This window comes from Lampris incognitus, chromosome 21, assembly GCF_029633865.1.
Source record: "Lampris incognitus isolate fLamInc1 chromosome 21, fLamInc1.hap2, whole genome shotgun sequence".
In the NCBI taxonomy this organism is placed as follows: Eukaryota; Metazoa; Chordata; class Actinopteri; order Lampriformes; family Lampridae; genus Lampris; species Lampris incognitus.
In genome coordinates this window covers 22,012,427-22,038,662 of record NC_079231.1, presented here as the reverse complement: position 1 = coordinate 22,038,662, position 26,236 = coordinate 22,012,427, and the positions used below count along the sequence as shown (strand labels likewise).

The 26,236-nt window shown below is 51.5% G+C and overlaps 1 protein-coding gene across 5 annotated transcripts; it reads left to right on the top strand.

Annotated features, from left to right (window-relative positions):
* The first annotated feature begins 998 nt into the window (after positions 1–998).
* On the top strand, positions 999–23,328 carry LOC130131724 (acyl-CoA-binding protein-like). Of its 5 annotated transcripts, XM_056301522.1 has the most exons (8): positions 999–1,025; positions 4,457–4,705; positions 6,148–6,414; positions 7,725–8,252; positions 12,165–12,329; positions 21,424–21,541; positions 22,487–22,549; positions 23,210–23,328. In XM_056301522.1, exons 2-8 carry the CDS (start codon positions 4,481–4,483, stop codon positions 23,281–23,283), a joined length of 1,440 nt encoding a protein of 479 aa, XP_056157497.1. In that variant the 5' UTR covers positions 999–1,025; positions 4,457–4,480; the 3' UTR covers positions 23,284–23,328. The 5 variants fall into 5 exon arrangements, with proteins under 5 accessions (XP_056157497.1, XP_056157495.1, XP_056157496.1 ...); XM_056301520.1 differs by lacking the exons at positions 21,424–21,541; positions 22,487–22,549; positions 23,210–23,328 and adding an exon at positions 16,393–17,734; XM_056301521.1 differs by lacking the exons at positions 999–1,025; positions 21,424–21,541; positions 22,487–22,549; positions 23,210–23,328 and adding exons at positions 1,033–1,434; positions 16,393–17,734.
* Positions 23,329–26,236: the final 2,908 nt, after the last annotated feature.

Here is a 26,236-nt window from a genome sequence, read left to right as displayed (position 1 = left end):
TCTCCAAACGGCTTGTCCTGCTCTCAGGGTCGCGGGATGCTGGAGCCTATGTCGGCAATCAGTGGGCGGCAGGCGGGCAGGGAGACACCCTGGCCAGGCCACCACAGGGCCAACACACGTTCACACCTAGGGGCAATTTAGTATGTTCGAGTCACCTGACCTACATGTCCTTGGACTGTGGTGGTGGGGGGCGGAGCACCCGGAGGAAACACGGGGAGAACATGCAAACTCCACACAGGACGACCTTGGACGAGGACGACCTCCGCCCCCCCTCAAGGTTAGACTACCCCGGGGCTCGAACCCAGGACCGTCTTACTGTGAGGCTAACCACTGTGCCACCGTGCCCCCCCACTTAGAATAGTGAATAATAATTAAAAAAAAATTCCTGAAACATTACGACTATCTCTTGGCATAATAACCCCCGACCCTTATTATTTATTTATTTTCTCATCTTTTTTCTTCTTCTTCTTCTTCTATTCTTATACATCTCACTCGTGTTTTGTAATTCTGTTATCTGCTTACACACTTTCCAATGTAGCGATGTTTTACCTTTGTATGTTGATGATTCACATTTGTTTTGTATTGTCCCTTATATATATATATATATATATATATATATATATATATATATATAAATATAAATATATATATATATGTATATGTATATATATATGTATATGTGTATATACATACATATATATATACACATACACACACATATATACATATACATGTATATGCATATACATATATATATATATATATATATATATATATATACCAATAAAGTGTTAAAAAACGGACCATACACATGGACAAAACAAAAACAAGCGTTAACGCCACCACATCCACCCCCCCCCTGCATTGTCTACACTAGTACCGTATTATCTGTAGTACCCGACCATGCCGCCCTTATCTGCCGCCCCCAGAGGGGCGGGGTTCGGGCGGAGCCTCGGTCCGCGCGCGTCACATGGCATAGGAAGAACAACCCGGGCGCGCGCCAGGGAAGAGGTGTAGAGAGGAAGGTGAGTGGCGAAAACGGGAACGCGGTCTCGATCGGGGCGAAAAGAAGTCCGGATCCGTCGATCCGGCTCCCTCCGCCTCTTAATCGGGCGGACGTGCCGTCGCGACTTGTCGCGCGTTGGTCGCGATACAACTTTTTTGCGCGGAGCGTCAAAAAGTTTCTGCAAGGGTTCAGCCGAGGACAGACGCCGCTGCCGGGACCGGGACCGGGAGCCCACCGTAGCCCGGGATGATCGGCCAGTTAGCTAAAGTCCGACCCAGCTGAAAAAGAGAGGGGGGGAAAAACCAGATCTAGGTTTGCTTTTCTCTTCACAGTGACGTTTCCGAGTTCACCGATGTAGGACGGGTCGGCGGGGACGCGCAGCGAAACGAGTGTCCCGGTTAAACGCGTCCCGTGCAGGAGCAGGTCAGGTGAAGACGAAGGCCCCGGATGAGCAGCTTCCCTTTACAACTAGTTAATGTTTAAGTGTGGCGTCTATACATTCATGTCTGCACGCACACCGGATCCGATCTTTGCCCTAACAAGCAAGATGTGGCAGTTGGGCACGACGCACACCCCGTTTACACCTGGGTTTAAAATGCGCTTTGTTTTGTTTAACCGGTTATTTTCTTGCCCGGTGCGGGATTCGATACGTGGTGTACTGCACCACAAGGCGACGTCACTAACCGCTGGGCTAAAGGGTCAGACCCGTTAGCTAGGGGGCTAACGTGTCTTATTAGTAAGTTTACAGAAGTGTAAACGATCACCGAAACGTTTTGTGAACCGGCCCTGGGGGGGGGCTTTCCAGGGTGTCCAGGCTGCCTGCCGCCCAATGGCTGCTGGAATAGGGTCCTCAGCATCCCGGCGACCCTGGGAGCAGGATAAGCGGTTAAGATGGATGGATGGGTTACTCAAACCACCTGCCGATGTGGTCTGGGACGCATTCGACCACATGTCTTTTGTAGCGTAAACGCTAATGCGTCCCGATGCGTCCCCGACAAGGACGTAACAGGAAATACGTCATCACGCATGGCTCCCTTCGCCGCCTTGTGGCTACAGAAGCAGCGGGGAAAGCCTCTGCTTTTCCAACGTTTTCTTTATGTCCTGCGTTGTTTTGCGAGTCGCAAATGACTTTGTCCTGTCAAGCTCAACAGCTGGAACAGCCCGTACGTGTATATTAGTGCTTGAAACATCTTCGAACATTAGCTACTGGTCTCACAGCTAGTCGGCAAATCTGGCGCTTGACTGAGGCCCTTTGACCTTGTGACGTAGATACGTAAGTGACGACGCAAGTGACGTAGTAACGAAATCTTCGGAGTAACGAAATAAGTCCCTACAGACACAATTGGCCGTGTCTGCGGGTGGGAACCCGGATGTGGGTAAGAGTGGGATAATTGGCCAAGTACAATTGGGGAGAAAATAAAAATGGGGGGAAAAATGTGACGAAATCTGATCACAAGTGGTCAGCAGGAGGCATCTGGAGACGCATGATGGACAGGTGTAAACGGCGATGTGTCTCGCTGCCCACTTGTGATCCGATCGCCCAAAACGCATTTTCAGACCAAGTGTAAACAGGGTCATAGGGACAGCTGGATAGGTGGATAGATAGGTTTTGAAGGACGAGTTGACCCAAACAACAGTGGCAACAAGAAAATATCATTAGCAGCCGATTCGTTAGCTTACAGTGACAGTAGTAGTTCCCTTAACTGCAAACAACTGGATGCAAATGAAAGTTGAGTCACTTGTATATGGTGTTATGAATGACAAATTTTATTTTTTTATTTTTCCTATTGCATTATTTCCTATTGCATATTTTTCATATTGCATTAAGTGTTTCATCTGGGTAACCCTTCTGTTGTGGTACGGGTCAAAATGACCCATAACAGTGTTTAACAGCAGAGAAAAGACTCTAAATGATATGTTTTCAACCTGAAATTTGAGGACTTTTCCTAGAGTGACCTCCTCCCCAACATTAGAAAAAGTGAGACTTTGTTTTTTGTTCATATTTCTGTGAAAGCGCTACACCACTAGGGTACTAAGATTGTCTTAGGGTCGTTTTGGGACCCTAGGACATGTTCGGGTCATGTTGGACCCTATAAAAACGAGGGGTGTCCACTGACTAAAAGCAGTCTTTCTGCACCGCGATGAGGGAAAACCCAGATAGTCACAACGTTTGTGATGAGTGACAGGTTGTTTCTTGGTGCGAAATAGACGGGTTTTCGGTTTACTAATATTACTGGGTGTGTGCGCAGCCAGGGGGCAACACCGCTCAAAAGATCATGAGATTGCATAATCTTTTGAGAGCTACCAAAGCGGTCCGACAATGAACATGTCCAACATTCCAAAGGGGTCACGTGCCCTTCGGAATGGGGAACATTTTCCACCTTTCCTTTGGGGCGGTTTGTGCAGTTTATTGCACAACAACCGCGCATCATCCCTGCCGTATCTGAGCTCTAGCTTGGTTAAAATCTCTGCGCTGTAGCTGCTTTCTGCCCCCTCGTTGCACACGCATCTCTGCGATGACGTTGCACGGAAACCCTCCTATAGATTTGGGGTTTGAAATTAAATGAAGTTGCTTTAATTTAGAAGTTTAACGAAGGCGGTTCGTAAATGACCCTTAAGACGAGGGCAGTGTACAGAATGTGTGGACAACACAAGGGGTAATAGGGGTGGCGCGGTGGTTGGCACGGTTGCCTCACAGCAAGAAGGTCCTGGGTTCGACCCCAGGGTAGTCCAACCTTGGGGGGGTCATCCCGGGTCGTCCTCTGTGTGGGGTTTGCATGTTGTCCCCGTGTCTGCGTGGGTTTGCTCCGGTTTCCTCCCACAGTCCAAAGACATGTAGGCCAGGTGAATCGGTCGTACTAAATTGTCCCTAGGTGTGAATGTGTGTCGGCCATGTGATGGACTGGTGGCCTGTCCAAGATGTCTCCCCGCCCGCCCGCCGCCCAATGACTGCTGGGATAGGCTCCAACATCCCCGCGACCCTGAGAGCAGGATAAGCAGTTTGACTAATGAATGAATGGAACTGGGTCATAGATAGGGATGCACCAATACCGATAGTGGGCCGGTACCAGGGTAAGATGCAGTATCGGTATCATCTACCCAAGACTAAAATCTGATACTAAACGCCACGAGTGACATGTCATAAACCATATCAACACGGCTTGATCTACTGCATTTTTGGCACGTGGAAGCCCATATTTATTCAATGGCGGGAAAAAATATATTCTCTCTCAAATATTTTACCCATTGACCCCCGAACTAATGTCCTATGTCTGCACTGCTCAGCAAAAGTAATGGGTCAGATTGGTATCCGGTCTCGACTGATTAAAGATTCGGGATCAGTATCGGCAGTGACAAAGTGATATCAGTGCGTCCCTAATAACGCGTGAGATAATAATGTGTGAGATAATGTGAACACGTCTCAAATAACGAGCCTGTCCCCCCCATCAGGTCCTGCAGGCACTGAAGCGTAGGATGCCTCGGGAGGAGATGAAGAGGCCGTTGATTCGAGGCGGGAGAGGAGATGGTTCCAGACAGCCAGAGACTTTATCTGACCTCGGCACCCCCGTGGTTGGCATTCTGGGCACGGGGGACTTCTCCCGCTCGCTGGCCAGGAGACTGGTGGCCTCGGGGTACCAGGTGGTGGTGGGCAGCCGTACCCCCAAACGCTGTGCGGCGCTCTTCCCCGAGGAGGCTGAGGTGACTCGCAGAGACACACACACTTACACACTGTCTGGTCTGTCTTTGTGCGTTTATGTCTGACATATAATCCCGCTCGCATTCACACCCACCCGGCAGTTTCGATGCTCATCTTTTGTTCACATACAATGTCATGTTTTTCTTTTCCAAGACTTAAACCATCTAGGAATAATAGCACGCCATATGTTGGTATGGTAAGCTGACTGTTGGTACTGGTAGAATAACCCCTTGCTGGAGGTTTGTGGTCACGTGAGGTTGCGGTGTAGATGGACTGTAGTCTGGACGCTGAATGAAGGACATGGACCATGTGTAGCCAGTCACATTTTTATTATTATTTTTGGATTTTTCCACCTTTTTGTCCCGATCGCACTTAGCCAACTACCCCACTCTTCTGAGCCGTCCCGGTCGCTGCTCCACCCCCTCTGCTGATCCGGGCTGCAGACTACCGCATGCCTCCTCCCATACGTGTGGAGTCGCCAGCTGCTTCTTTTCCCCCGACAGTGAGGAGTTTCACCAGGGGGACGTAGCGCGTGGGAGGGTCGCGCTATTCTGCCCCGACCAACCGGAGGAGGCGCTAGCGCAGCAACCGGGACACACACCCACATCCGGCTTCCCACCCGCAGACCCGGCCAGTCGTGTCTGTAGGGACGCCCGACCGAGCCGGAGGTAACGGGGATTCGAACCGGCGATCCCCACGTTGGTAGGCAACGGAACAGACCACCACGCCGCCCCGACACAGTCGGCAACATCTCCATTGCACTTTCACACTGGAACTATAATGTGTTGCGATGCTGTAGGGATATATTATGATGCATGCATTTTTCTGTTGTAATTTATGCAAGAAAATGCTCAATACTGCAACGACTGGCCTCTGAAGCCTCACAGGGCTATAGATCAAATATGTGTATTCACCCTCCCTATATACAGTGACTAGAGCTGTGAAGGAATGTGGATGATTATGAGGTCTCCCAAAGAGGCGGCTTACACGGAGAAATAACAAGAACGAGATCAGTTTATTAAAGCTGGTGGTCCAAAGAAGGAATAGAAGGAAACTCGCCATGGAACAGTGAGTATGACCCGTTATCCAAGCCACTTATCTGAGTTCGGGTCGCCGGATGCTGGAGCCTATCTCAGCGGTCATTGGGCAGCAGACGGGGGGGGGGGGGACGACCCGGACAGGCCACCAGTCCATCACAGGGCACTGTGAGCGCCTCCTCTGGTCAGCCGGGGCGCCTGTTTAGGGGGGGGGGGGGAGGAAAGGGGAGGGAAATGGCGTGTTCCTCCCACGCGCTGTCGCCCCCCTGGCGAGTATGTTTCTATAGTAAATGCACACTTTTGAGTGGCCACACGCCTCCCTTAGGCGGCATAAATGAATCGTCTGTTCATCTTTGACCGCTGGCTTGGCTCCTCTTTTCTGATTTGTTTTCAATTGCGGCCACCAGGTGATGTCCCAGATGGAGGCAGCCGGCCAGGCGGACCTGATATTTGTCGCCGTGTTTCCCGAGCATTATTCCACGCTGGTCGACCTGAAACAGGCGCTGGCGGGGAAAACCCTGGTGGACGTGAGCAACAGCGTGCAGCTCAACCGGGACGGGCCTGCCAACGCCGAACAGCTGGCGGATCTATTCCCGGAGAGCTGCGTGGTCAAAGGGTTCAACACCATATCGGCCTGGATGCTGCTGATGGGACCGCGGGACGGGAGCAGGCAGGTGGGAGACTTTATGATATCATATGATGTGATTTTATACAGAAATTGGGTTTCAGGAGTGCCGGTTTAACCTAGAGCGGCTCTCGACACCAGTTCCCGGACCCCTGTATCGACTGCTGGTTTGCTATTATAGTTAATGAGGTTAACCTGGGCAGAGTAGAAAACCAGAGGACTGTGGTGGAGAATCTCCTGAAGGGGTTCACTGTTGTCCAGGGACATTTTGACAGGGGTGGATATTTGTGTTATTTATATTTGTGTGGATATTTGTGCGCAGTTGCCTCACAGTAAGAAGGTCCTGGGTTCGAGCCCCGCGGTAGTCCCAACCTTGGGGGTCGTCCCGGGTCCTCCTCTGTGTCTGCCTGGGTTTCCTCCAGGTGCTCCGGTTTCCTTCCACAGCCTAAAGACGTGTAGGTCAGGTGAATCGGCAGTAGTAAATTGTCCCTAGATGTGAATGTGTGTGTGTGTGTCGGCCCTGTGATGGCCTGGCGGCCTGTCCAGGGTGTCTCCCCGCCTGCCACCCAGTGACTGCTGGGATAGACTCCAGCATCCCCACGACCCTGAGAGCAGGATCAGCAGTTTGGATAATGGATGGAATGGATGGATATTGCATTCTCACCATGACCACTAGGTGGCTGGCTCCATAAAACTGCTGGTCCATCGTAAGTCGGTTAGGAAATTCCCAATGTATACCCACCAATACAAAGCCAGCCAGTAAGGTTTTTTTCCTACACAAAGTTAGTCTCCCCAGCTTGTCTCCATCAGCAGACATAATACAGAGCAGTCCTCCTGTGTGTCTCTGGAACACTGTTGACGTTGTGGCCACTGGTGACATCACTGGCGGACAATCTGTGAACGTGAAAACTTACTTCCTGGTTTGCCAATTATTCGAGTAACAGTGCTACGTTGCATTGTTAACGGAACGATTTAACATGATGAGTTAACAGAACGTGAATATCACGAGGTACCATGAGTTGTTCGTATTCTACCAACTCTCTCATACTTGCATGACAAGAAGGGGATGCAAGACCGCTGCAGCTGGCCCGGTATTTAGGAAACTCAATTGGCTGCATACAAAATGCCTTATTGTCATTGAGATATTCACAGTCAGTGAGCTTCGGTGCTACTGGTACCGAGATGCCACCGCGACACACCTGTGCATCCTCCGTGCTTGCTGAAGAAAGCGATGTGGAGTCCGATGTGCAGAGATGAGAAAGCAAGTTCTGATGAAGAGGCCTCTGAGATTCCTTGTCATGTCGTAATCTCTCTCTCTCTCTCTCTCTCTCTCTCTCGCTCTCTCGCTCTCTCCTCCAGGTCCTGCTGTGCAGCGACAGCAGCAAGGCCAAGGCGTTGCTCTCGCAGCTCTGCCGCAGCATGGGCTTCATCCCCGTTGACATGGGCCTCCTCTCCGCCTCCCTGGATGCGGAGAACCTTCCCCTCTACCTCTTCCCCTCCTGGCACACCCCTGTCGTCGCCACCCTGAGCCTCTTCCTCCTCTTCTACATTTACAACTTCGTCCGTGACGTCCTGCACCCCTTTGTCATGTCGGGGAAACGGGTTTTCCACAAGCTGCCCATAGAAACCGTCAACGTCACCCTGCCGTCGGTCGCCCTGGTGATACTGGCGCTCGTGTATCTGCCCGGTTTGTTGGCCGCCTTCCTCCAGCTGTCACGGGGTACCAAGTACACCCGCTTCCCTGATTGGCTGGACCGGTGGCTGATCATGAGGAAGCAGCTTGGCCTGTGTAGCTTCCTGTGTGCGGCACTTCATGCCATCTACAGCCTGTGTCTGCCCATGAGGAGGTCTGCACGCTACAGCCTGCTCAACGACGCCTTTAAACAGGCGAGTGTCCAAAATGCCAGTTTCTGTCCACCTGCGAGTGTCTGCATCTTTTCATTATCTTTCAGCGGTACTTCTGGTTTTTGCAGTCATGAAAAACTTGGAAAAAAGCCTGCAAACTCGTGAGTCCAATTTCCACGCCCTGGAAAAGTTACGGAAACGCATGATTTTTTAAAAATGTTGTTAAAGTCATGGAAATCTAACTAAAGCAGGGTCAGCTCTGATACAGGTTGATGACTAATTAAAACAAGTAATAGCACGTTCATCTTTAGTATTTGTGCTGCATGTGTTAATGCAACATTGTGTCTCAGTATGCTAACGCGCTTCCGCTGGCTAGCTTTCCTATCCGTTAGCTAGCTTCAGATTTTCAGTTTTCTTTGTGGGTTTAGAGAAAGCATATGACAGGGTGCCGAGAGAGGAGGTGTGGTATTGTGTGAGGGAGTCAGGAGTTGCAGAGAAGTATGTAGGAGTGGTGCAGGATATGTATGAGGGGAGTGTGACAGTGGTGAGGTGTGTGGTTGGAATGACGGATGGGTTCAAGGTGGAGGTGGGGGTACATCAAGGATCGGCTCTGAGCCCTTTCTTGTTTGCAATGGTGATGGACAGGTTGACGGACGAGACCTGGCAGGAGTCTCCCTGGAATATGATGTTCGCAGATGACATTGTGATCTGTAGCGAGAGTAGGGTGCAGGTGGAGGAGAGCCTGGAGAGGTGGAGGTATGCACTGGAGAGAAGAGGAATGAAAGTCAGTAGGAGCAAGATGGAGTACCAATGCGTGAATGAGAGGGAGGATGGTAGAATGGTGAGGATGCAAGGAGCAGAGGTGACAAAGGTGTATGAATTTAAATACTTGGGGTCAACTGTCCAATGTAATAGGGAGTGCGGAAGAAGAGAGTGCAGGCAGGGTGGAGTGGGTGGAGAAGAGTGTCAGGAGTGATTTGTGACAGAAGGGTACCAGCAAGAGTTAAAGGTAAGGTTTACAAAATGGTAGTGATATGGTTTGGAGACAGTGGCACTGATGAAAAGACAGGAGGTGGAGCTGGAGGTGGCAGAGTTGAAGATGATAAGATTTTCACTGGGAGTGACGAAGAAGGACAGGATTAGGAAGGAGTATATTAGAGGGACAGCTCAGGTTGGACGGTTTGGAGACAAAGCAAGAGAGACAAGATTGAGATGGCTTGGACATGTGTGGAAGAGAGATGCTTGGTCTATAGGAGGGTTTCCGTGCAATGTCATGACAGAGACGCGTGCACCACTAGGGGGCAGAAAGCAGCGACAGTGCAGAGATTTTAACCAGATACAGCGGAGATGATGTGCAGTTGTTGTGCAATAAACTGCACAAACTGCCCAAAGGATGGGTGAAAAATGTTCAACATTCCAAAAGCGTCACTTTGGAATGTTGAACATTGTCATTGTTGAACTGCTTTTGCATCTCATAATCTTTTGAGAGCTTCCAAAGCGATTTTGCCCCCCGGCTGCGCACACACCCAGTGATGTTTGTAAACAGGAAACCCGACTATTGGGAGAAGGATGCTGAATATGGAGCTGCTGGGGAAGAGGAAAAGAGGAAGGCCAAAGAGGAGGTTTATGGATGTGGTGAGGGAGGACATGCAGGTGGCTGGTGTGACTGAGGAAGATGGCAGAGGACAGGAAGAGCTGGAGACGGATGATCCGCTGTGGCGCCCCCTAACGGGAGCAGCCGGAAGTAGTAGTTGTAATAGTACGCCTTAGTGGCCCAGCCTACATAGAAGCCCTGATTGTCTGTGTTGAAAGAGAGGGTCTGTCCTGTACCTCCTATCCCCATGGACTATCATCTCCCACTCCTGCACCTCTCCCTCTCCTGCACCTCTCCCTTCCCTGCACCGCTCCCTGCCCTACATCGCTCCCTCTCCTGCACCTCTCCCACTCCTGCACCTCTCCCTGTCCTGCACCTCTCCCACTCCTGCACCTCTCCAACTCCTGCATCTCTCCCTCTCCTGCATCACTCCCACTCCTGCACCTCTCCCACTCCTGCACCTCTCCCTCTCCTGCACCTCTCCCACTCCTGCACCGCTCCCTCTGCTGCACCTCTCCCTCTCCTGCACCTCTCCCACTCCTGCACCTCTCCCACTCCTGCACCTCTCCCTCTCCTGCACCTCTCCCTCTCCTGCACCGCTCCCTCCTCTGCACTGCTCCCTCTCCTGCACCTCTCCAACTCCTGCACCTCTCCTGCACCTCTCCCTGTCCTGCACCGCTCCCTCTCCTGCACCTCTCCCTCTCCTGCACCTCTCCCACTCCTCCACCTCTCCCTCTCCTGCACCTCTCCAACTCCTGCACCTCTCCCTGTCCTGCACCGCTCCCTCTCCTGCACCTCTCCCTCACCTGCACCTCTCCAACTCCTACACCTCTCCCTCTCCTGCACCTCTCCCTCACCTGCACCTCTCCAACTCCTACACCTCTCCCTCTCCTGCACCTCTCCCACTCCTGCACCTCTCCCTCTCCTGCACCTCTCCCTCTCCTGCACCTCTCCAACTCCTGCATCTCTCCCTCGCCTGCACCTCTCCCACTCCTGCATCACTCCCACTCCTGCACCTCTCCCTGTCCTGCACGTCTCCCTCTCCTGCATCTCTCCCTCGCCTGCACCTCTCCCACTCCTGCATCACTCCCACTCCTGCACCTCTCCCTGTCCTGCACGTCTCCCTCTCCTGCATCTCTCCCTCTCCTGCATCTCTCCCTCTCCTGCACCTCTCCCTCTCCTGCACCTCTCCCACTCCTGCACCTCTCCCTGTCCTGCACTTCTCCCACTCCCGCACCTCTCCCTGTCCTGCACCTCTCCCACTCCTAATTTGTTAAAGTGTCTTTGTGATCATTGGAATTGTTGGATTATGTTGCACGTTAACTTTCTTGACACGATGCAAGAGGGAAGGACCGAGTACATATCATGCGTGCCAGACAACAGAAATAAAGGGAGGCCAAAATAATTCCCACCTACTTTCCTTTTCCCGATAATAAGGGGGGGGGGGGTCCGGGTGTCGCGGCAGTCTAATCCATCGCCTATCAACATGGGGATCGCCGGTTCGAATCCCCGTGTTACCTCCGGCTTGGTTGGGGTGTCCCTACAGACACAATTGGCCGTGTCTGCGGGTGGGAAGACGGGTGTGGGTATCAGGGCTGGGCCATATCTCGATATTTTAATACATATCGAGATATTTCTAAACGAGATATAACGCGGGGCGATATCGCTTGTATCGACGTAGTTCATTGTGCGTTGGGCCGCAAGCTCGCGCCTATTTCTCCTCTTCCCCTCCCCCCCGCCCCTACAGTACACGCACCACCTTTCTGCAGCTCCGCCTCCGTCACTCTGTGAGCACAAGCCCGAAGGCTAAAAAATATCGAGATATGACTTTTGGTCCATATCGCCCAGCCCTAGTGGGTATGTGTTCTGGTCACCGCACTAGCGCCTCCTCTGGTCGGGGGGGGGGGGCTGGGGGGAATAGTGGTGAAACTGGTGAAACTCCTCACTGTCAGGTGAAAAGAAGCGGCTGGTGACTCCACATGTATGGGAGGAGGCATGCGGTAGTCTGCAGCCCTCCCCGGGTCGGCAGAGGGGGGGTGGAGCAACAACCGGGACGGCTCGGAAGAGAGTGGGGTAATTGGCCGAGTACAGTTGGGGAGGAGAAAAAAGGGGGTTGGGGGAAATTCCCCGATCGATGTCCGTAATTAAATTGTGAAGGTCACATGATCATCCTTGCTCATTTTCAAAACATTTAGTCGCCTCCTGATCTTCGCATTGCGGAGGTCTGGTTGCCCAGAACTGATGAGTTGTCCTCGTCTGACCTGTGACTTTTACAGGACCTCCGTCTCTTTTCTGCGCATTTCTCCCTCACTCGGTTTTTATCTTCCTACGTTTCTCTCTCTCCCCTCGGTTGTCTCCAGGTAAAGAACGAGGTGGAGAACTCGTGGGTGGATGAGGAGGTGTGGCGGATGGAGCTGTACCTGTCGGTGGGCATCGTGGCCCTGGGGCTGCTCGCCTTGCTGGCTGTGACCTCGCTGCCCTCGGTGGCCAACAGCCTCAACTGGAGGGAGTTCAGCTTCATACAGGTACACACACACACACACGGCTGGTGGATAAAACCCATATCCAGGTAGGCAGACAGGCACACTGACTGACTGACTGACTGACTGACTGACTGACTGACTGACTGACTGACTGACTGACTGACATCAGTGCTGTCACACACATTGATGCAGAGTCGCACATGCAGGGTGACGGACGGCTAGACAAGACACATTGAAGACACGGCCATAACGGATAAACTCACATTAGTCACACAGGCAGATGTACAGGCATCAGGCTGACTGGCTATGAGACTGTCAGATACGCTGACTCACGCACATACAGATGCAGACAGTGTATATACACACACACACAGACACACACACACACACACACACACTGAGTGTGTGTGTCTGCACAGCTGTCCCAGATTTAGCATCAGTAGGCTAAATCTGTATCGGCAGTGATGAAGACTTCAGGGGTGTTTGAGTGACTCATAACACACACACACACACACACACACACACACACACACACACACACACACAGACACACACACACACATACACAGACACACACACACACTGAGTGTGTGTGTCTGCACAGCTGTCCCAGATTTAGCATCAGTAGGCTAAATCTGTATCGGCAGTGATGAAGACTTCAGGGGTGTTTGAGTGACTCATAACACACACACACACACACACACACACACACACACACACACACACACACACACACACACACACACACACTGTACCCACAGAGGCGCAATTACACGTCTCTTCTGGCGTTCGTCCTGTCCCGTCTCCCGTGTCTCCGACAGCACAAGGTGGTGGTCCCTCGTCCAGCCCGGGCTTCCATTTTCTGGGGCCTTGCAAGTCTGCCCGCCAGGCATTTTCCCCAACTTCCCCCTCTCATCGTTCTGCTAAACTAATCCTGCCGCTGTCCCGTTAGTCCACAGGGCGTCCGGGTGGCGTAGCGGTCTATTCCGTTGCCTACCAACACGGGGCCCGCCGGTTCGAAACCCTGCAGACATAATTGGCTGCGTCTACGGGTGGGAAGCCGGCTGTGGTTATGAGTCCTGGTCGCTACACTAGCGCCTCCTCTGATCGGTCGGGACTCCTGTTCGAGGGGGGAACTTGGGGGGGAATAGCGTGATCCCCCCACGTGCTACGTCCCCCTGGTGAAACTCCTCCCTGTCAGGTGAAAAGAAGCGGCTGGGGACTCCACATGTATGGGAGGATGCATGCGGTAGTCTGCAGCCCTCCCTGGATCGGCAGAGGGGGTGGAGCAGCGGGGGTAATTGGCCAAGTACAATTGGGGCAAGAAAGAGTGGGGGGGGGGAGAACATGAGGACTGTAATAATAATGATAATAATCATCATCATCATTGCATTTATAGATCACTTTTCTGACTGTGACAGGGTAGGTCAATCAAATTTATGAAGAGACACTTAACCCTTTGTACCGTGGCCTCGACTGAAAACGCAGCCTTATTTGCAAGTATTTATTGATTGGCAAGAAATCGAAGGCACCGTGACTCGTAATCAGGAGGCCTGAGGACAACACGACGACATAAAGCAAGTTGACCAAGCATATGGAGGACGGCGACGTGTCAGACTTCCGACCACACCTGCCAGGCTCCCCCTGAGACCAGTTACGAGGCTAATTATGTGTAAATTATCAAGCGGTGTGATTATTTAAAAAAAAGACAATAGGATGATGAGTGAATGTCCCTGAAATATCGATTTATTTGAAGTGGTCATAATTATGACCAGCTATGCCCGCTCATGCCGAGGTTATAAAGGGCAGGGGGCTATTTTTACTCTTGTGCCCACTACCCTGCTCAACCTTGGCTAGTGTTTGTAATTAGACAGCCCTGCAGGTATATGACATGCATACACACACACACACACACACACACACACACCAGTGGACATGAGTGTGAGGTCAGCGTGTCTCCTCGGGGTCTTCAGTAGCCTGTGACAGAATGAGCTAATGTGCTGCGCTGGCCTGAGTCCCGCAGACCGAAGGGAACTCGCATTAAGAGAGGTCCGCTGCACCGGGAGTGTTGACAGACCTTATCAAGTGGGTTGGGGGGACTTCATTTTTTTTTTGGTTTGTTTCTAAACGGCACATGGTCTCCTTTTCGCCATAGTGTTTGGTTATATATGGAATATCCCTGTTGTGTGGCGATTCATCTGAGACTCCTCACACACGTCATTTAACGGATGAATGTGGGTACTTAGCAATAGATTGATGTTCATTGTGGCTCGGTTTTTGTTTCTGTTTCCCCCCCCCCCCAGAGGTTAGCTAGCTAATTGGTTAATGCTTTTACCTCCAAGCTACAAGGCTCTGGTTTCTGTCCCGGGAGTTTGGTCTTTCTTCTATCCAGATGGCACGCTGTGTAAACTGGAGACTCAGAATTGTCCGTCGTTGGGTGAATGGTGTCTCATCATCAGCCGCTTCTCCGGGGTCGGGTCGCGGGGGCAGCAAGCTAAGGAGGGCGCTCCAGATGTCCCTCTCCCCAACGACGCCTTCCAGCTCCTCCTGGGGGATCCGGAGTTGTCCCCAGGCCAGATTGGAAATGCAGTCCCTCCAGCGAGTTCTGGGTCTACCCCGGGGTCTCCGCCCAGTTGGATGTGCCTGGAAAACGTCCAAAGGAAGGCGCCCAGGAGGCGTCCTGATCAGATGCCCGAACCACCTCAATTGGCTGCTTTCGACGCGAAGGAACAGCGGCTCTACTCCGAGCTCCCGCCAGATGTCTGAGCTCCTCACCCTTTCTCCAAGGCTGAGCCCAGACACCCTATGGAGGAAACTCATTTCAGCCGCTAGTATCCGCGATCTCACCCTTTCGGTCACCACCCATGACCATAGGTGAGGGTTGGAACGAAGATTGACTGGTCAATCGAGAGCTTCGCCTTCCGGCTCAGCGCTCTCTTTACCACAACGGTCCGGTACAAGGTTCACATTACTGCTGATGGTGAACGAATCCGCCTGTCCATGTCCCGCGCCATCCTACCCTCACTCGTGGACAAGACCCCGAGATACTTGATACTTGAGTAGACTTTCCGAGGGAGGCTGAGCAGTGTGATGCCCTGATAATTGGACAACACCCTCCGGTCCCCTTTTTGTGTGAATGGTGCGTGTGAGTGATTGTGAACGCTGGCCCTACAAAGCACACAATTTTGTATCGTATGCAAAAACATATGTACCCTTTATATCCCGAATGACGTCTCGCTCAAAGCAAAGAACAATGGATAAAATGCTTCAATAATAGAAAATACACTGCCATAGGCATGGCCAACAGTAAATAATGAGAGCGGTCTAAGAGTATGTGCCATTTTGTTATGTTTTTTTTACAGTGTTTTACTTGATGGGCGTTTTAATGTTTAATGTATAACCAATCGAACGCTAAAATGAGAATGGAGAGGTTTTAGGAGAGGGCTCCGGGGTTTTTTTTACAGGATACTCGATGCCTATTGGTCGATTAAAAAGCGTCCTGCGGTCGAATATTTCTGAATAGGGGGCTGTTGTTGGCTCTTTGTAAGCTAATGTTAGCATGCTAAACATGGAGAGAGAAGTCCGGTCAAAATTAATTTAAATTATTATATTCTGTCAGATGGTGGTGCAGTGGGTAGTGCGGTCGCTCACAGCAGGAAGGTCCTGGGTTTGAGCCCTGGGGTAGTCTAACCTCCTGGGTCGTCCTCTGTGTGGAGTTTGCATGTTCTCCCTGTGTCTGCGTGGGTTTCTTCCGGGTGCTCCGGTTTCCTCCCACAGTCCAAAGACATGTATGTCAGGTGACTCGGACATACTAAATTGTCCCTAGGTATGAATCCGTGTGTCGGCCTGTCCAGGGTGTCTCCCGGCTTGCTGCCCAATGGCTGCTGCTGGGGTAGGCTCCAGCATCCCCACGACCCTGAGAGCAGGATAAGTGGTTCGGATAACGGATGGATATTCTGTCAGTTTTGTGTATTTCATTTGAAAGGCGGTGGTAGGCTGGATAATCCACAGTGTCAATCGCTCCGTCTTCTTTTCAACTCATTGATTCCTCTCTGTTTTTCTCCTGTCCCCTCTTCCCATGATCCCCCGACCTCCCGTCCTACAGTCCCGACTGGGCTACGCAGCCCTGGCGATGGCCACCCTGCACACGCTCCTCTTCGGCTGGCGCCGAGCCTTCAACCCGGCCAACTACCACTTCTACCTGCCGCCCACCTTCGTGCTGGTCCTGGTGCCGTGCTGCGCCGTGCTGCTGGGCCGGCTGGCGCTGGCCCTGCCCTGCGTGGCCCTGCGGCTCGCCCGCATCCGCCGCGGCTGGGAGAAGAAGCAGCACATCCGTTTCAACCTGCCGGAGAACGACGGCGGCGGGGGCTGCTCGCTCGATGACATCAGCCAAGTGTGAAGGGACCCCGCCGGGTGTGGGTGTGTACGAGTGTGTGTTGTGCGTATTCGATACACATGTAAAATGCACGCCGGCTCGGAAGGGGCGTTAACAATTCAACCGTGGAACTTATTGAACATTTCTCCCAGCAGACAGTGAAGGGATTTTAGCTTCTTCTTCTTCTTCTTCTTCTTCTAGCAACCTTGCTGGATACACTTCTTCTTTCTCTCCTGCTGATGCGGAGATCTGTCAATCAAAGCACTGGTTCCCAAGCGTTTTGCACTACGCAACCCGCAGCGACGACGAGATTTATGTAGATCCTCTTTTATGCCGCTTGCTTTTCTTTTAATTTATTGTTTCCTGCTGGTTCTCAAGTTTAAATCCAGCGTTTTGAGCGGAGCGCCGTTCTCCTCGTGCTTCGTTAACCTACACTCCTCATTCGTTCTCAGCCGACCGGCGGCCCCAAACCCGAGGATAGCGTGTCACCCTGCCTCCCCCCCCCCCCACAAAGCAAAATGGGTCAGTCCCTGTAGCAAAGTCAGACATGGTTTTCAGCTTGCCCCAATTTGGGTCGCGAGTTGTTTTTATTTTTACGTTTTGTTCTTTTTCCGATGAGGTCATCATCGACTCCTGCGGCGCGAGGTCGTGGGAGACGGATCGCGCTCGGATGTGGCTTTCATATTGCTCCGTTAAGTACCCGTCACGCTAACTGAGACTGTCGGTTCGAGGTTCGAGTGTTTCTCTATATCTGTAACGTGCCAACCGGGAGTCCAGAATCCACCGTGCCGGGTCATCGTAATGTGAAGCGTAGCCTGCTGTGTTGACGAAGGTTAAATGTGTTCTTATAAATAATTTCCTTTATAGTATTTGTACCGAACCATCCTGCTGAGACGAAGTCGACGGGGCTTTTTAAATGCATAGAAAATGTTTAATTGCCTGTTTTAAATAATTCAAACAAGTGCCCTGTGAGCTGAACTGAAAACGAGGTTTGTCGGGCCTTCTCACCTTTTGTCCTTATGAAGAAAGAATGTTATTTTAGATGCTAGAATAAACTTATTTTATAAACCTGCCTCTTTCTGACTGTAATGACATCATTGCTTTGATGGTTCAGATTTGGAAATCTTGAGATTTACAATTTCTGGTTATGTGCGTCGGAAGTTTAGTGATGCGGGGCGTCCGGGTAGCATGGCGGTTTTACCAACACGGGAATCGCCGGTTCGAATCCCCGTGTTGCCTCCGGCCTGGTCGGGCGTCCCTACGGACACAGTAGGCCGTGTCTGCGGGCAGGAAGCCGGATGTGGGTATGTGTCCTGGTCGCTGCACTAGCGCCTCCTCTTGTCGGTCAGGGTGCCTGTTCAGGGGGGGGGATAGCGTGATCCTCCCACGCTTTACGTCCCCCCTGGTGAAACTCGTCACTGTCAGGTGAAAAGAAGCGGCTGGCGACTCCACGTGTATGGGAGGAGGCATGTGGTAGTCTGCAGCCCTTCCCGGATCGGCAGAGGGGGGTGGAGCAGCAACCAGGACGGCTCATACAATTGGGGGGAAAGGGGGGGGGTCCCAAAAGAAGTTAAAAAAAAAGTTCAGTGATGCCTTCCCTAAGTATTACTAATAGTAAACTTTATACTCATTTACTGAAGGTGTCATAAGCTGTGACAAAGGCTGCGTTTACAGAGAAGCAAATTATTTGGTTTGAAAATCCCCATTGAAGTGCTAACAGGACTAATAGGATGTCTGTCAGGCCGTTGAAGCAGATGTAAGAGGTGTAATGTCGCCATCTAGTGGTCGGACATGTAAAACACGAGTCAACACATCTGCTTTACATACTTGTGCGCATCACCAAATCCACATGAAAGAACACAAACTTTACATTTTGCTGAGCTCCGTTCGCTCGTACCTCACAGCTACAGACACAACCACAGATATCCATTCCCACACCGACTGTCCTTCATGTTGTTGGACTTCTCTAGATACTTGATGTAAGACATTTAAGTACAAGTTGAATCGTCTGTTCGCTTCTTGGATGTCAGTATCAGGTGTATAGAGGTCACATATCGGAAGACTGGGTGATGCATGCAGGACATGGTAAGGTCCCCAACATGTGGATCCACACTTGTAGATCCTCGTAAAGGGACTTCTGAATCAGAATCGGAGACACTTCCGATTCATTCCCTGCACTTGCACACATGCGACGACACATCGTCTCCCCAGCCACCGGCAGTGCGACATGAAGACAAAGACACATATCCAGAAACTACAAGAACTACAGGAACACGTATCAAATCTAATATATCTAACTAAGAAATAATAATACAAATCACTGTCCAGGAGAAGGGACGCCAGCCAGGATGACTGTCAGAACTGCCGGTCTGCATGGGCTAGCCGTTAGCTTAGCCTGCCCCGCTTCCGTGTCCTGTCAGACCGCCCTCGGTGTTTCCTCTTCGGGCACAGCTCCAGGCAGGGCCGTGGTCCCCGGGCCCACAGGACTCAGCAGACCAGGCTCTCCCAGCCGATCCAGCACCAGCTCTCCCACCCATCAAACGAAGACACAAACTTAGACGCAGAAGTGGACAAAGACACCGCATGGACGGAACAGGGTCAGGCCGCCGCAAACGTGAATTCGCGCCGCCATCTTCCCACACCGGAGCGCGTGTCAACCAGAATTTAATGAAAGCCACTTTATTTTGACATCATATTCTTACAATTAAACGTGTCATCTGCACGTAACCATCCTGTTGTGTCGGAGCAGTGGGCAGCTGCAGCACCCGGGGACCAACTCCAGCTCTTCTTTCCACTGCCTTGCTCAGGGGCACAGGCAGGAGTGTTAAGCCTAACACGCATGTCTTTTTGACGGTGGGAGGAAACCGGAGCACCCGGAGGAAACCGACGCAGACACGGGGAGAACGCGCAAACTCCACACAGAAAGGACCTGGGAGACGGCCCGGGGTTCGAACCCAGGACCTTCTTGCTGTGGGGCAACGGTGCTAACCACTGGGGCCACCGTGCCCAATTTTTCAACAGTGCAGTTGAAAAATTGGGAAGTATTGACTTTGTGTTGGAAAATGAATCATTCTAAGTGATATGCATGTGTTTTTCCTGTAGGTGGTGCTGTTGTGTATCGACTACATCATCCGATCACTCCCAAAATTTCTTAAAATTTTGGATTACACTTCATAATGATTATCACTTGTAGGCGCTTCATACATTGTGGACAGTCGCTAGATTATGAAAGCCACTTTATTTTGTAATGTATTCTTACAATTAAATGTGTTCTCTGCGTGCAACCCATCCTATTGTGTAGGAGCAGTGGGAAGCTGCAGCATCCGGGGACCACCTCCAGTTCTTCTTTCCACTGCCTTGCTCAGGGGTACAGGCAGGAGTATTAACCCTAACATGTACATCTTTTTCTCCCCAATTGTATCCGTCCAATTACCCCACTCCTTCGAGCCGTCCCATCTCTGCTCCACCCCCTCTGCCGATCCGGGGAGGCTCTGCAGACTACCACATGTCTCCTCCCATACATGTGGAGTCACCAGCTGCTTCTTTTCACCTGACAGTGAGGAGTTTCACCAGGAGGACATAGCGCGCGGGAGGATCACGCTATTCCAGTTCCCCCTCCCCCCTCGAACAGGCACCCCGACCGACCAGAGGAGGCGCTAGTGCAGCGACCAGGACACATACCCTCATCCGGTTTTCCACCCGCAGACACGGCCAATTGTGTCTGTAGGGACGCCCGACCAAGCCGGAGGTAACGGGGATTCGAACCGGCGAGCCCCGTGTCGGTAGGCAACAGAATAGACCGCCACGCCAGCCGGACGCCCTACGCATGTCTTTTTGATGGTGGGAGGAAACCGGAGCACCCGGAGAAAACCCACGCAGACACGGGGAGAAAATCCGCACAGAAAGGACCTGGGAGACGGCCTGGGGTTCGAACCCAGGACCTTCTTGCTGTGAGGCAGCAGCGCTAACCACTGGGCCACCGTGCCGCCTAGGCGTAATAGTTGACTGTCATTTCAGCAGGAGAATGGAGAAATAGGCCCTGCTGGTACGTACAGCTGTGGTAGGTAAGTGCACCCTCACGGTGCGACTGTATTGCAGCGTCCTGCCCCAGACGCCGTCGTACTACGTCAACGGGAGACGCCCACACAAAGGGTGGAATGCAGCCGCAGGAACCAGTCGGACGGCTGTCTGGAGCGGTGGGTGAGAAAGGAGAGCGAAGCGGCTCCAAGGTGTGTCTCCTCCTCACCGCGATCATGTCTGTAAGTAGAAACGGGCCGGGTTATCAGCCTACTTGGTTTGGATTAAGGGGTTTTCTAATAAGTACGTTGTGCGTCTCCTCGGCCTTATCCAGGAACCTGCAGATTTTTAGGTTTTCCTGTGGTGGCAGGTGACTGGGAAACGCCCTTCGTGGTTGCTGAGCGTGTGATAGTGTGGTGCAGGGAGGTGGTGCATATCGTGACCGGGTCGTAGGAGCTGCATAATGGCACATCTCCATGTATTTTACATTTATGTATTTTTTTCTATATGATTATTTGGCAAACGATAACTCCTTGACTCTTGTCGACCTTCTTTATAGTACCACATCGCTTGGTTGTTCCAAATGAAGAAAAATGATTTTGTACATTTGTCACTCTAAATTGTCCAAAATGCATAACCCCCCCCCCTCCCCCCCAGTTATCAGGTAAGACTCGGTAAGGCTGTTCTCTGACCTGTAGTCCGTGCAGCCACATGCATATGTTGTCTCGCTGCCTCCGTCTGCAGGACTCTTTCCAGCAGGCGGCCGAGGAAGTGAAGGTACTGAAGAAGAGGCCAGACCGAGAAGAGCTGTCCTCTCTGTACGGCCTGTACAAGCAGGCCACCGTGGGCGACGTGAACATAGGTGAGACACTGTAAAGCCCCGCTGTCCCTCTCTTTGCCCCGTGCGCTACTCCCTACACTTGTGTAACGACGTCAAATTCACTGAAACGAGTGAAGATCCGTTCGCAAAAGCTGCACAATGCATTCCTCTGTTCATCCGGACTTGATGGAGAAGCTAGATTGCAGACTTGAACGGTAGGTCACGGAAACAAAGCAAACGGGCCAAGAAGCCTGACAAGTCGGCTCTCGTTGGATTAGAAGCTTTTTTACCCCCGGATTTTTTACCCCTTTTTCTCCCCAGTTGTACTTGGCCGGTTACCCCCACTTTTCCCGAGCCGTCCCGGTCGCCTCTCCACCCCTTCTGCTGATCCGGGGGGGGGGGGTTGCAGACTACCACATGCCTCCTCCCATACATGTGGAGTCGCCAGCCGCTTCTTTTCACCTGACAGTGAGGAGTTTCACCAGGGGGAGGTAGCGCGTGGGAGGATCACGCTATCCCCCCAGGTCCCCCTCCCCCCTGAACAGGTACCCCGACCAACCAGAGGTGGCGCGAGTGCAGCGGCCAGGACACGCACCCCACATCCGGCTTCCCACCCGCAGACGCGGCCAATTGTGTCTGTAGGGACGCCCGAACAAGCCGGACATAACACGGGGATTCGAACCTGCGATCCCCGTGTTGGCGGGCAACAGAATAGACCGCCACGCCACCCGGACGCCGGATTAGAAGCTTTTCACACAAAGAGCCGATGCCACAGTACAGTAACTTCCTTTTAACAGCAGCTAATGAGGCGGGCAGGCCGTTAGCAAGTCCCCTATGTGGTACTAGCTAGGAGAAGATACTGGAAAGAACAAATAGTTTCAAGGTGTCGGCATAAATGTGCACCATCCGCTTTTGTTCAATATAACGTGTCGCGCATCAGTGTCGTGTGAAATACTGAACAGGATGTTCCTCTGTGTCCATGTACAGATCGCCCCGGGTTCCTTGACGTCGTTGGACAGGGAAAATGGGACGCCTGGAATGCAAGAAAGGGTCAGTTTCTTTTACAGCCGTCATCTTTTCCTGCTTCCTGTGTGAAGGACGCTGCACGTAACCACGTCAGCGGTTCGTTAAGTCGCGTTACACCATTTTAAGGGGCGCTACTCACTTAGCCAGCGTCGACCTATAGCGGCCTATGCTGTGTGTATATATGCTTTCAGGTGTGAGCATGCACCTGAGTGATGGGAATGAGCATTAACAGGGTTTCTGAGACTATGAAAGGTAAAACAAGATACACTTTATTAATGTCTGCTGTGAAACAGGAAGTAAGCAGCAACAAGCAGACAAACGGTGCAGAAGATGGGGACGACGAATAGTTTTGCAGGAAAACCGAGAGATATGCAGGCTATACACAGTATAGAGGGGAGGCAATATCCATCCAGGAATATGTATGGATAACAAGAATAGACAAACAAATGAAGAATAAAACTACAGATGAATACGTTACAGGATATATGGTATAATGGGTACTACGATTATGACGCTGTGAAGTTTGGGTGAGACGTTTCCTGAAAGCGAACCGCCCAAAGTGGGGCGTAAAGAAAATGGCCGCACATTCCCGAAGACCCGCGATCAGCCGTCAGTGAGGTTCATGTTCAGATCGACTTGGCTGATCAGACGCCTGATGATAGTTATCTGTTTCCACCCCGACAGGTCTGTCCAGAGACGAGGCGATGGCCTCCTACGTCAGCGTGGTGGAGAACCTGAAGGCAAAATATGGCGTCTAGGTCCCGGTCAGAATAAAGTGTCTGGAGTATTTCTAAAATGCCCGAATCTCCTGATTTCTTCCCCTTTAACTGATGCAGAAGTAGGAAGTGGAAAGAAAAAACAAAACTGGTACAATCAGGTCATACATACTGTCATGTGTATGCAGGTTAAGTTCACTGATTTAAACTTCTTTGGTACGTATATCTCATCTGTCACTGTCCAAATAGTCCCAATGTAGTCACCCTTACCCGTCTCATGTGGTCACCCGTACCCGTCTCATGTGGTCACCCTTACCCGTCTCATGTAGTCACCCTTACCCATCTCATGTAGTCACCCTTACCCATCTCATGTAGTCACCCTTACCCGTCTCATGTGGTCACCCTTACCCGTCTCATGTAGTCACCCTTACCCATCTCATGTAGTCACCCGTACCCGTCTCATGTAGTCACCCTTACCCATTTCATGTAGTCACCCTTACCCGTCTCATGTAGTCACCCTTACCCATCTCATGTAGTCACCCTTACCCATCTCATGTAGTCACCCTTACCCATCTCATGTAGTCACCCTTACCCGTCTCATGTAGTCACCCTTACCCATCTCATGTAGTCACCCTTACCCATCTCATGTAGTAACCCTTACCCATCTCATGTAGTCACCCTTACCCATCTCATGTAGTCACCCTTACCCATCTCATGTAGTCACCCTTACCCATCTCATGTAGTCACCCTTACCCGTCTCATGTAGTCACCCTTACCCATCTCATGTAGTCACCCTTACCCATCTCATGTAGTAACCCTTACCCATCTCATGTAGTCACCCGTACCCATCTCATGTAGTAACCCTTACCCATCTCATGTAGTAACCCTTACCCATCTCATGTAGTAACCCTTACCCGTCTCATGTAGTCACCCTTACCCGTCTCATGTAGTCACCCTTACCCGTCTCATGTAGTCACCCTTACCCGTCTCATGTAGTCACCCTTACCCATCTCATGTAGTCACCCGTACCCGTCTCATGTAGTCACCCTTACCCGTCTCATGTAGTCACCCTTACCGGTCTCATGTAGTCACCCTTACCCATCTCATGTAGTCACCCTTACCTGTCTCATGTAGTCACCCTTACCCATCTCATGTAGTCACCCTTACCCATCTCATGTAGTCACCCGTACCCGTCTCATGTAGTCACCCTTACCCATCTCATGTAGTCACCCTTACCCGTCTCATGTAGTCACCCTTACCCATCTCATGTAGTCACCCTTACCCATCTCATGTAGTCTCCCTTACCCATCTCATGTAGTCTCCCTTACCCGTCTCATGTAGTCACCCTTACCCGTCTCATGTAGTCACCCGTACCCGTCTCATGTAGTCACCCTTACCCGTCTCATGTAGTCACCCTTACCCATCTCATGTAGTCACCCTTACCCACCTCATGTAGTCACCCTTACCCACCTCATGTAGTCACCCTTACCCACCTCATGTAGTCACCCTTACCCACCTCATGTAGTCACCTGTACCCATCTCATGTAGTCACCCTTACCCATCTCATGTAGTCACCCTTACTCATCTCATGTAGTCACCCTTACCCATCTCATGTAGTCACCCTTACCCATTTCATGTAGTAAAAACAAGTACAATAAAGATAATCTGTAAAACAGAGTACATCTAACAAGTGGCAGCTGCTCTGGACCTCACCCCTGGCTCCTGTCTTCAGGTGTTTCCATCAAACGACCTTCTGTGGTGACCAGATGTCAAAAAGACTCAGTCTCAGACCATCAGGGGCCTTAGAGTTTGTAGTGTACACGGTCATTTTGCACCCTTGTGATATTTGGCGCCCTCTGGTGCCAAACATGGATGGCGTCCATAGGGTTAGTGGTTATGTCAGCAAGGGCATGCGACGTGAAATGCTGCCAAATCATTATGCGGGTTGACAAGACCGCGGTCGGTGCTGTGCCCTCACAGGATACCGATGGAAACGATCAAACACGCTGCGGCGACCCCTGGGACACAGGGAACAAGCCGCGAGAAGAAGCTGCTGATCTTTGGCGCCCTCTGGCGTCTGAGATACCATTGCACAACTCTCTAAAATCCTTCTGCATAGCATTGATGGATGGAGAGACACGCCTTCTCATTATATACAACCTCTAATTTGGAAAAAAAAGGGGCCAAAAAAAAATAATCTGTTTGACATGTAGATGATCTGTTCGTGATGTGACTCGTATCACAGCGTGATAATTCCAAGCAAAATAATTAATCACATAGCAATAACCAATCAGTGATTACAGTTTAGCACTGGCTCTTTGCATCCTTCCTAAACGGACGTTTGGTATCCTTCAGATCCTTTAAAAACCACTCGTCCGGGTGGCGTGGCGGTCTGTTCCGTGGCCTACCAACACGGGGATCGTCGATTCCAATCCCTCCGGCTCGGTCGGGTGTCTGCGGGTGGGAAGCCGGATGTGGGTATGTGTCCTGGTCGCTGCACTAGCGCCTCCTCTGGTTGGTCATTCAGAGGGGAGGGGGGAACTGCGGGGACTAGCGTGATCCTCCCACGCGCTACGTCCCCCTAGTGAAACCCCTCACTGTCAGGTGAAAAGAAGCGGCTGGCGACTCCACATGTATCGAAGGAGACGTGGTAGTCTGCAGCCCTCCCTGGATCGGCAGAGGGGGCTGGAGCAGCGACCGGGAAGGCTCGGAGGAGTTTTTCCAGTCCAGGTTTAATAGAGAGGCGCATGTTGTTGCCTGGGTTTGCTCCACTCTTGCAAATATCGATTCCCTACGTACTAATGCCCCCGCGTTTGAGTCCGAGTCTGGGATCAGATCTGCGTGGTATCTGGATTATTACCACGAGGCAGCGTGGAGTAGGTCAGCAGAAAACCTTCATCTGACATTCATGCCATGCACATCTAACATGCATGCTATGCTTAGAGGGGTAACTGGCATAGGATGCATGTTAAATCACGCAACAGAACAACGTGTC